The sequence below is a fragment of the Pyxicephalus adspersus genome, chromosome 2, assembly GCF_032062135.1.
Source record: "Pyxicephalus adspersus chromosome 2, UCB_Pads_2.0, whole genome shotgun sequence".
Classification (NCBI taxonomy): domain Eukaryota; kingdom Metazoa; phylum Chordata; class Amphibia; order Anura; family Pyxicephalidae; genus Pyxicephalus; species Pyxicephalus adspersus.
In genome coordinates, this window is record NC_092859.1 from 143,602,735 (window position 1) to 143,614,779 (window position 12,045).

The 12,045-nt window shown below is 37.6% G+C and overlaps 1 protein-coding gene across 1 annotated transcript in view; it reads right to left on the bottom strand.

The window, feature by feature from the left end:
* ST8SIA2 (ST8 alpha-N-acetyl-neuraminide alpha-2,8-sialyltransferase 2) overlaps positions 1–12,045 on the bottom strand; it is a 143,621-nt gene that overhangs the window by 34,113 nt on the left and 97,463 nt on the right. The window contains exon 2 of the mRNA XM_072402690.1: positions 9,074–9,136. Coding sequence (XP_072258791.1) covers positions 9,074–9,136 — 63 coding nt within the window. The remainder of the gene's footprint in view (positions 1–9,073; positions 9,137–12,045) is intronic.

Genomic DNA, 12,045 nt, shown 5'->3' on the forward strand with positions numbered 1-12,045 from the left:
TTGTAGTTCTCTTCATTGGTTTTTATTTCACCTTAGAATCAAATTCAATCCTCTGTGCTTTGCCTTCAAATCCCTCCACAGTTTCTTGTCCCACTTACCTTTCTGACCTGGTAAAAAATACTCCCCTAGCCGCTCTCTTAGCTACTCCAATGACCTACTACTGACTTCCTTACTCATATCCTCATCACACGCACGGCTCCAAGACTTTTCTAGAGCTGCCACAACTCTCTGGAATGGTCTTCCTTGTCCAATTCGGCTAGCTCCTACTTTCTGCTCATTTAAAAGCGCACTTAAAACCCACTTTTTCAAACTTGCCTACCAGTCTTCTTCTGTCTTTCAAAATCCTTTCTAATTCCCAGCACTACCTATCTCTCCTCCTATTGTGTGTTACTTCCCCCAACTCCTAGAATGTAGGCAATTCGGGGCAGGGTCCTCTCCTCCTGTGTCACTGTCTGTATTCGTCTGTCATTTGCAAGCCCTGTTTAATGTACAGTGCTGCGTGACATGTTGGCACTATATAAATCTTGTTTAATAATAATAATAATAATAAAATTAATGTTGCTACTCGCATTTGTGCCATTTGGGAGGGAGTGGGAATTTTCCTTTTGCCTGTTTTTCAATGGTATTCAGCCTAGTTTAAGCTTTTTAAGTAAAGGAGATTGGCCATGTATAGTAACTTTTAGGTAACAACTACATGCAGTTTTATTTTTCATAACAAATAGGAAAATACCAGGAAGCACCTCTCCAAAAAACTACATCAGCAGTGACATTGTTAAGCCTAGTGTAATCTTTTGGAAATAATGGATCACACTAAACTAAACTCAACATGTATACTAATCCATGAAGACAAAAAGGACAATAGGGTTTAAGTGGGGTTACTACTCCCTCGCATTGAGGAACTGTGCCCACAGTTGGAATGCTACATGTAGCATCTCCCGAATGCCCAAAAGTGAATAAATGGGGGTGGTAGTGAATGCTTGAGTACCACCTAATGTCAAATGTTCAAACACTGGTTGTTCAAGAACCAACATGGTGCTGCCAAGCAACTGCTAGGGTGTTGTCACTGGTGGCCTGCAGCAACACATTTATTTTTGGCCTTACCCAGGCCCTTTGATCCCGTTTCATTGAAAAATATTCAGACAACTGAAGAATCTCGACAAAGCTACTCTGTAAATTATGTTATTCTATAGATTACACACATTTTCATGTCATATATTCAGGAGAATAGGGCATTTTCAATTCACAGACTGCCTTTTATTCATCACAAATGATGTGCGCCTAGATCATTAAAGTATAACTATGGTCATAATTAAAAGTGACATATATAACGTAGTCTGTGGCCAGCATTAACAGAGCATTTAAGGTTATTTAAGTCCTCTTGTAACATTGTAATTTTATTTTTCGCTGATTCTGCCTGTAGTATCAGTTTTAGTGCAAACAGACTATTTATGTTGCAGAGAAATTGTACAGCAGTGTTGTCGCCATGTAGACAAGGTAAAATTAGATGTAGTTGTAAACGTATTTATTTGTGGGGATATATAAATAAGTCATTCATATATGGTCATTATAAGTATCAACTATGCACTTATCAGAAAGCTCTGGGGACATTTATCAACCAAATTATTGTCACAATGAGACCTAAAGTAAGCTCCTTCTCAGTTTTTTTCCTCTTAATGCCAATAGAAAAAGTTTCTCCTTTTATACTTGGGTAACACCAGTAGATGGTGCTGTGTCCTCACTTAAAGTGTGTAACAAACTAGCTGTCAAGGACATGAGTTTATTACAGAATGTACATGAGGACACAGCGCTATCTACTGGTGGCCACCAATAATGTACAAAGGATCATCTAGGAGCAAGCGACCCATCATAATCAACTCAAAACTACAAAATACTTTAGCTGGCAAAAGAGGGGGAACAGACATACAGACTGAGCCCATGTGATTTTAATTTTTCCCCTTTTAAAAAAATGTTTAAAAAAACACCCTACATGTATTTATTCACTTTAACATTATTGCCATTTCTATTGACTAATGTTTTGAATGTTAGCATATACAGCCACATTTTAAGTATATACCAAAGCAACTATATGTTGTTTCTATGTTTATACTTGTATCATTTTTTATTCAAGTATTCAAGTATATATGGTAAACTTTAAGGAGTAATATACAGGAGCAGATCTAGTGTCCTGTTCTGTTTGGAAACCAGTTAATTGGAAGTCTGAAAACACTGCAGAAACCTGTGTGATATACTGTCCTTTAGATCATCTTTTTTAGACACATGGCTATTTTTTTAGTTAATCTGCATATCTGATCAGAAACCCAAAATGCAGTCATTTATAATTGGCAAGCTTCTAACTTCCATTTACTTTACCTTTAGATCCCAATTTGGTATTGGAGAGGAAATTTACCATAAATTGAAAATTGGCCCTTGTGTGCTAGTCTCTAACTTGTAGTAAATCTATTGCAAAATTACCAGATTTGCTCCTGTTAATCATTGCCTTGATATATGGCAAAATTGATACAAGCGAAACAATCACTTAGATACAAATGCAACTTAGAAAAGCACTGCGATTAGGATGAAATCTTGAAATGCTCCGAGTTAAGCCGAAGGGTACTTCCTAAAGAATATTAATGTTTCTGAATTAAAATGGTACTGTGAAGTTGACAAGTATACTGCTGTGGGCATATTTAGGAATAGCTGTCCTGTATCACACATAGGGTTCCCAGATCACCGGAGTGCAGATATAGGGGGGTGCACTCCAGAAATAAAGCTGTTAGCAGCATCAATAGATGATATAGAGTCTAGATTGACCAGGGTCCATAAAAGTATACTTTTCCTATTCGTTATTCCTGAAAATACTTCTTGAACAATATATATTTTGAACTATGACCCAAATAACTTTACTTGTAACTAAAAATGCAGAGTGATATCTATTTATAAAAACAACAAAATCAGGAATATTCCAAGTTTGCAACAATCATGTTTTTTTTTTTTCATTGTACAGTAGCTGTAAAGGAGGAAAAAAAAGGCAATATCATATTTGTGTCTGTATAGCGCAGTGTGTCACAGCAGGGTTCACTAAGCATGGAAGCCTGAAGCCATATCTTCAGTGTCTACCTGCTGTGAGATGGCACAATGTACCAAATAGGAATAAGGAAGACTTCTTACAATGTCTTCATAGAGATGGGCAATATCCCAAATGTTAAAGTGCAGCAACTGCGTGGAAAAGATTGTTGAATAAAGTTTACTAGTAGGAAGTAGGTTTTATTTTTGTCACCTTCGTAGTCTCATTGACAGATAGAAATGTAATCTGCTATCTGTATGCTATTTGATAGCCTCAATTTATCCCTTTGGGTAAAATCAAAATAATCATTGTGACTCTTGCTAAACTGAAATTGTATTAAAAATATCTACTATATTCTTTACTAGAATGGCTTTTACTTGTAATTTCAATTTAGTTTTTATAATATACGAGCCATATTTTTAAATGCAATACATTTAAAGATGATCTCCAAGCACAAACTACTAAATAATCAATTTTTTTAAAACAAGTCCAACTTTATTCTTAGAATCTCTTTTGCTTCCCTAAATGTGTGGTCATTTCATACACCAGGTACTGGAATATTCTCTGTCAGGTACTGTAGAGGGTCCCCTATCAGGTGACATGGCCAGTAGTCATTGGCTGTCCATAGAGGGCACATCAAAAGCTCTGTAAGACTAAAGTGGCGTGATGAAGGGATGACAAGGAATCACTGGTCTCCACTAAGGATGACCTTTTAGAGATGAGATTTCTCTTGTGGCGAATTGGGCTCCGCTTCGCTCCCGATATCTCTTGCAGGCCTTTACGAGTTGTATGTGTTCCTGGATAGACTTTCTCTATCCAAGAACACAGGAGTCACGTGTTCCTGGATAGAGAAACTCTATCCAGGAACACATACTACAGGGCGGCAAGAACAATCAGGGGAGCGGAGCAGCTCCGCTCCTCTGATTGCTGTTGCAGTCCTGTACTATGTGTTCCTGGATAGAGTTTCTCTATCCAGGAACACAGTGTGAGTCTCACTGGCTGCTAACGAATGAATGCAGTGTTCATTCATAAACGCAAGCCGCATGACTCGGAACTCCTAGAGGAGGAGTGTCACGACTACATTTATGAATGGAGCCGTGAGAATCCTCCTTCTCAGTGAGAAATCCCGGGCACTACAGGTTAGAATGAGGGCTTGCCCTCATTCTGACCTGTAGTGCCCAGGGATCGCTTACTGACAGGGGGATTCCCACGGCTGTATTTAGGAATGCAGCCGCGATAATCCTCCTATAGTGATTTCCAATGGTTTTGCAAACCTATCGGAACTTCGAGGAAATTTTCGCAAGAATGCCAGAGGCATTTTCGCTCATCCCTAGTCTCCACTGTGTGAAATAGCACTGGCCAGATACACATAAATGCAAAATTTAGGTAAGTGACAAGGGTAAGTAAAAAATGTTTGGGAAGGAAATGTGGTAAGGGTTTCGATTAAAGAACACTAAAACTGTACTCTAAGCTATGCCTGCCAACCTGCAAGCCTTCCAAAGTATCTGCTAATGAATAGATTAGGAAATATCGAATATTCCAAAACAATCAGTAAATTAACAAGAAAAAAATGATCATATCTAAGGCAAATTATGACTATTCTTTAAGGCCCCTTTCACACTTGCAGTTGCAAAACAATGTTGTAAGCCATTCCCAACCAACCCTCTTCACTATTGTGCCTGGTTTATTAAAGCTCTCCAAGACTGTAGAAGGTAGACATGGATAATTCTAGCCAATCCAGCAAACCTGCAAAGGATTTAATTAAAATCCTGTCCTATTAGTTGGCGAATATTTTTAATCCTGGACCAGATCCACTCCAGGTTTGCTGAATCACCCAGGTTCACCAATATAGTCTATTTTCTCCAGTCTTGGAGAGCTTTAATAAAACAGGCCCATTGTTTGATTTAACTTTGTGCTTGTTGTGTCAACTGTAGTTTAACTTAAACCACCATTATTTTCAGGTATTCTTTCCACCACTTTCCAAACAGTGTGAGCTGTAGGTGAAGGCTGTTGCATTCAAGCCAATGAAAACAATGGCTGCTCATGGGAAGCCAGAAGCAACATGTTGCATTCAGCAACCCCATTCACACTCCATTGCAACTGCACCACAATTAACTGCACAATGTGTTTTCCAACTACTCCAAACCAGCAGTTGGGGGTACAGTTGAGCCTGGGGCAGACCTCCAATGTCAACCAGAGATCTGAAATTAGTCGAAAAGTGAACAAGAATGTCCTTCTTCATCCCTCTTTTTCGGCACTCGAGTCTCTCTATTTATTATTTTGGTTTAGCGGATAGATGAAATAAACAAGTACAATGTCTCAGCCAGATTTCCCACTTTTAGGAAAAAGGTCATCATTTTCTTAAAATTCAGTTGACTGGATTCTACTGATGACTTTAACAATGTTGTTTTATTTATTAATATTATTTTTATTATTATTTTTACTTTATATCATATGTTCTATTGGAATTGACCAGATTTGTAACAGGTTTAATTTACTGTAGATCCACCCTAGATGAGCCTAAAACATCAAAACATTTTATCAAGTATTTTTGTCCTCTTTGTATGTAGAGACTACTTTCAGCTTTGTAGTGCTGTACATTCAATTATGTCAATTTACTAAAGCATAATATATAAAGTTTGTTGTGGTAGAGTTGTTTTCAATTATGTAAAGATTTTATTACAAATTTTTTTAGCATATAGATTTTTATACATTGTTTGTTTTTTTTTTTTGCATAATGCACAGGTGTTTGTATGTTTTTACAGGAAGAAAAAATGAGCCGTTTGAGGTTAACATAAAATAGTAAAGCTTGAGATAAAATAACGAATTATGAGAAACAGAAGCTTTGAATGATTATATAATCATGTAAAAAATAATGACTGTACGCCTACACGATATTTGGAAGTTGAATGTTTTGATGAGAAAATTATAGCATGATAAAAAATTAGCTACAATAGAGTACTTCTTACTAAATTGATTGTCCTGTTCCACTTTCACTGCCTGTTATTCTATTCAAACTAGTTGAAAACAATTGACTCTTGGTGTGAATTAGACTGGCTGGACAATGCTATGAATAACCAGAATAATACTGTCTTTCTCCATAGGAGAGAAACACCAAGTCTACGTTAGCACAACAGATGACCGGTCTCCCTGTCAATGGCGGACATTAGGTCCAATGAAGAATGAATGAAATTGCACATTGCTCAAGGAACCCCTAGCAACCTCTGGAGGAACCCTGGTTAAGAAAATTTGTTCTAGAAGACACACCTGCCTGTCTAGTTTCATTGAAGTTCAACAGAGATCTGTATTTACTGTTCTAAACATAAAGCAAGAATCTATAAAACTCTCGAAAAGAAGTAGAAAGTGTGCCAATCTCACTGCGCATGCATGAGATCTGCATTTTTTTACTTCAGGATCAAGCGTGCGTAGAAGGACTAGCCAGAAGCCTCCCGGGATGTGTGACGTATGTATCCCAAAAGGTTCTGCGCTCCCATTCAGTCCTAATTGGAGCAGCTTTAAACTTTTTTTAAGAAAGGTTTTAAAGCACCTTCCCTACAAAAATATAGTAATTTTTACCTTATATAAAAGTGTTGTCTACCCCTTTTATGTAAAGTAAAATTTTAGTTCAGGTCTACTTTAATGTTTAAGCATGGTAAATGTCAAAGTCACATCAAGAATGACTTTCACATTAATGTCAATGACATCCATTGGGAACCCTGCTTGTATTTAATTATAAGAAGAACATAAAGGGATGTGTGACAGCATTACCAGCAAAAAATTGCCATACATCCTTGTTAGAACCCTTCACATAATAAATATGTGAATTCACAGAACTTCCTTTAATGTTTTTCTATCTAATTGAATTCTTTAGCTGGTTAGTAAGAGCTTGATCCAATGCAAGGATAAGTACATTTAAGATTATGCTTAGAATTTAAAGATAGCTAGAAACCTGTTCATCATTGCACAGCAAGATTTCTGACTTGTTAAAAATGTCTTTACAACTTGTTAATAAGTCTTGTTTAGGCATAAAGGTGCTCTGGTTTATTCTGTTTTGATCCTGTCCATTTCTTTGTTAGAACAGACAAGTGAGTGTGATGTTTTAGTCATTCTTGGTCCTGTCCACTTTTCAGCTAGAACAAGAAGAAAGGTGTGCTGGTTAAGTTTGTCTTGGTCCTGTCCGATTTCTTACTCAAAACAGAAAAAAGGGGAGATGCTTGGTCTTGTTCTCTTTTTTTAGTTAAAACAGTCCATCGTGGACCTCTTTGCTTCTTAACACAAGAAGGAACACGAAGAGGACACACTCTTTCTATCTGTCTTGGTCCTACTTTCATCACATTTGAAGCAGAAAGGAAGGTCAAAGTTTTATTTAGTGCTAGTCCTGTGTTCTTCTTAGTTGACATAAAAGTAGGATGATATATCATTTTAGTTTGCCTTCATCCATTTTTTTCCTAACGGTGGAGAAAAGTTCAGACCCCCAATTTAGTTTGGCTTGGTCCAGGTGTTTTCCCAGTTGACACAGAAAGTAGGTTGCACAATTTTAGTCTATCTTGGTCCTGTTTTATTCTCATATGACAATATTTTAGTTTGTCTTGGTCTGGTTTTATTCTTAGTTAACACACAAAAAGAATGGTGCACCATTGTAATCTGTCTTGGTCCTGCTTTCCTCTCAGTTCACATAAAAAAGAAAGGAATTACATTTTATTCTGTCTCAATCATTTCATTTTCAGTTAAGACAGAGGGAACATCGCCACTTAGCAGTCCTAGTCCAACATATATTTGTACTGGCCTTGGGGAGGAATGCCTTCAAGCTCAAGCTGGTGGTTTCTGTTTTGCCATCGTCTTTTGACTTCATACAGTATTCCACGTGTACATAGCAGTGCTATATGTCAGAGCCCTGCAGATAGGGGAGCCCTGCAGGAATGTAAAAAGCTACAGTGCTCTGATGCCATTATGGTTACTTAGGAGCCAGTGAATGATCATATGAGTTCTGACATTTGAATGATATCAACTTCCGGACCTCAGGAGGCCACTCACATCTGACCCTTTCTGGAGATAAAATAAAAGCTAAATATGGGGATAAATAGAAGGCTGTATACAGATGCAAGATTTTTATTGATAAAGGTTTGTAATAGTTCGGTCAGCTGCCCATTGACTTGCACAAACATCAGCTGTTGTTTCCTAATATTTCTCCACATAGAACAGAACACCTCCAGCTGTCTCATGCTTGTTTGTTCTATGCATGCTAAAATGTATCACTCATGATCATTTCCATTGATGAATTGTGGAGTGGCTTTATAGGGCTCAACTTATTTTAAACTACGTAATGTAAGGGATCAATGCTACGGGTTTCTTTTAAAGTGGTACTAAACCCTGTGTTATACACCTGTCCCTGTTCCCTCGCATGACACCTCTGTCTTTATCTATTTTGCAATCTATGGATATCTTGATTGGCTAAGATGACATATCTCCTGCAAAGACATCTGGGAGCTCATTCATTCCTGGCACATGCAAAGGAAGCCGGGAATGACACGTATTCTGGCAACCAAAACTGGCACTGCATATGCACTACTCAGCTTTGTTGCCAGAAACCCAGAGCAATCAGGCAGTAAGGAGCAGTTATTGCAGAAGGGATATTACATGTCCCTTTCTGCTATAATGACCTGCCCTATTGTGGATTGTCAATTTTAGTTCCGCTTTAAGTTCTTAATCAAGGCTTTCCATGATCTATGGCCATGTGAAGATACCAGAACAATTATTTATTTGAAAATGGCATACCAGACTGAAAATTGTAATGAAAAAGACTCCAAAGTCTGTCCTTTTATTTCGACTGTTGCCTCAACCTCTCAAATGTAAAATTAAGTTGCTGCAAAGAAGAGCTTAGACAAGGAGAGAATTGGTCTGAGTGATAACTATTCCTATAGTAGCAAACATCACCATTTCAGACCACAGCAGATTAATAGCTGCCTCACAGCCAAAACAAATGAACAAAAAGAAATCTCATTTACAAACCTATTAGATTTGCTATGTAAGCTTTCCACAGCTGATCTGATTGCGCCTCTCCCTCCAGTGCTCCTGCAAGACAAAAGACAATACATTATTTATCAAATTCTCTTACTGTCTGTAAGCTTGCTTTAACAAAAAATGATCCGGCATGTAAAGAGAGCAGAGAAGTTTTCCTGCTGCTTGTCCAAAGCCTGGCTAAAATACTCATCTCCAGACACACGAGTCTGTTACACGCTGCACATCTTTGAAAAGAAATCAAACTAGCAGACGTTACCTCAGATCCCTATTAAGGAAGACAATGCATTATTTAAGAAGAATTACTTCACAGGCCACCTCATGGAATACAGGTCTTAAAAAGATGTTCAGTGCTACTGACATGATGACTAACAAAGCTGCACAGTTTCTGGTCATTAAAACAAAAATATATTTAATGAAGTGTATGTCATATGCAGTACAATACAACATTTCAAGGTTTTATTCTTTTGAAGAGCATACAAGTATAGAAAAGTAACGGTTATTCCGACAGAAATGAACCCAGCTTCTAAAGCTCCTTATGCACATTCAAATAATGTTGCTCAAAGCAATCTTTTATGATTCTTTTGGGGTGATATGGGAGCAAAGAATTGCTGTACAGATCAGTCAACACAATAGGTGTTGTTAGTGGTTGGTGGTTTAATGATCAGTGACAGCAGTACTCTAATCTAAGCAATGCTTTGGGGCAGCAATAGGGTTACTAGAAAGATCCAGTACAATCATCTCCAGAAATAAACAATATAGTGTCTGTCCAGAGCTTTTGTCCTGTTGTGTGATGAAAACACATATTTTTGAATAGAGTAATGTCAGCCCTGATTCTTTTCTAATGCCAAACTACATGGGTTCACCCATTCTCCCATCTCTACAGCACAATGGCTCTACAGCATCGATACACTTTATTAGATAACTTAGGTTAAACTGCTTGTTAACACAAAAATCTAATTATTAGGCAATGTAGACATTGTCAAGACAATCTGCTGAAGCTCAAACATTGGTTTTTGGTACCAAGAAAGTTGGTCTGATAATTTCAGAAACTGCTGCTCCTCTGGGATTTCCTGCACAACTATCTGTAGGGTTTGCAGAGAATTGTATCCAGAGAGCAGAAGTTCTCTGGGTGAAAATGCCTTGGTGATGCCAGAGGATAATACTCATACTGGCCTGAGCTGATGGAAAGGGAACGCTAATTCAAAATATTACTTACTACAAAATATTTAACACATCGCACAACACATCGAACTTGAATGTATAAGGGCTATAGCAGAAGGTGATCACAATGGGTGCAGAGTAAAAAAAGATATTTGTTGAAACAATTAAAATTATTAAAATTAGACAATACTTCTTCGGTGTCATTTGGAAAATAGGGTAATAATTTGGCATTAACAACATAAAACCATAGATCCATCCTGCCTTGTATCAACAGTTCAGGCTGGTGGTGGTAGTGTATCGATGTGGGGGATATTTTCTTGGCACACTTTAGGTCCCATAGTACCAGTTAGATATCATTTAAATGCCACCGTCTACCTTGGTATTTTTGCTGACCATATTTATCACTTCATGATCACAGTGCACCCATCTTCTAATGGCTAATTCCAGTTGGATAACACTCCGTGCAACAAATCTCAGATCATCTCAAACTGATTTCTTAATCTTGACAATGACTTTATTGTGTTTAAATTCCTATACACTCAGCAGATCTCAATCCAGTAAAGCGCCTTTGAGATGGGGTGGAATGGGAGATTTACTTCATGGATGTGTAGCCGACAAACCTGCAGTAACTGAGTGATGCTATCATGTCAACAAGGGCCAAAATCCAACTTGATACTAGCAAAGTGTACCTAATAAACTAGCTGTTGAGGGTATATTTAAAAAGTTTTTCTGTGATTTGCGGCTCAATTAGCCTTGAGTTAAATTCACTATTTTCTCAATATGTTGAATACTATTCCATGAGCTCTCCCTATCATAGATAATGTTTCTCAAATAATTTTGCACTGATTGCTGGTAAATAGTTTCTGTTTCTATTACCAAATCAATGATTTTACTGGCGATTCTAAAGTTTCTATGTCAGTCATGTTCCACTGCAACTATGTATTTTAGCCCACAATAATAATTTGCATACATTAATCTGCTTCCCGTATGACCCAAAAAAGTTATTGTGATTAACAACAGTAAAAACCATGGGGCAATGGGCACTGTTTAGGAATATACAGGAATGTACATCAATTGCATTATTATTAAAATTAATCTCTGTCAGGTCTTTATGTCTAAGCTACAGTAAGGAAGCATTTCCCCATTTTCTGTCCAGGTTATGGGTGTCAGATAAAAAGTAAAAAAAAAATCCCAGTCAGAAGTAAATAACAATAGTTCTGAACCAGCCACAACCTGAGATCAACCTGAGTCCAAAAGCTGCAAATTCTTCTAGTTAGTGGTGATAAACAGGTCAGGTTGGTACATAGGTAGAGGTCACAGTACAGAAGTAAGGCAGAAGCATAGTCAAGGATCAAGCCAAAGTCAATAGCCAAGGGGATCATGGTTGATCTGGAGAGCACTAATGAGGGGGACATAATATAGAGGCCAAGGGTTGGTACACAAGCAGTGGAAAATAGGGATCCAGTGTACCAACAGCAACAAGAGCAAGATATAAACAGAAGTACAATGATCTCTCAAACACAAAGTAACGGTACTTTTTATCCCTTCCTAATCTATAAATTAATTAATAGTAATGAATAATTAAACAATAACAAAAACTTTAAACAAATAAAAGTAAAAACATTTCTCTTATACCCCAGTTTCCAGAAAGCTCATCTTGACCCAGTGATGTCACCCCTTATCTAACTCTGGAAGCCATTTTCTCCGTCTTTTTCCACCACATTCTAATCTTTAGCCATCTTGATTGGACTGGTGTCACAGATTCCCACAGGACCAGGAGATCTGTGGCTTTCTCCTGT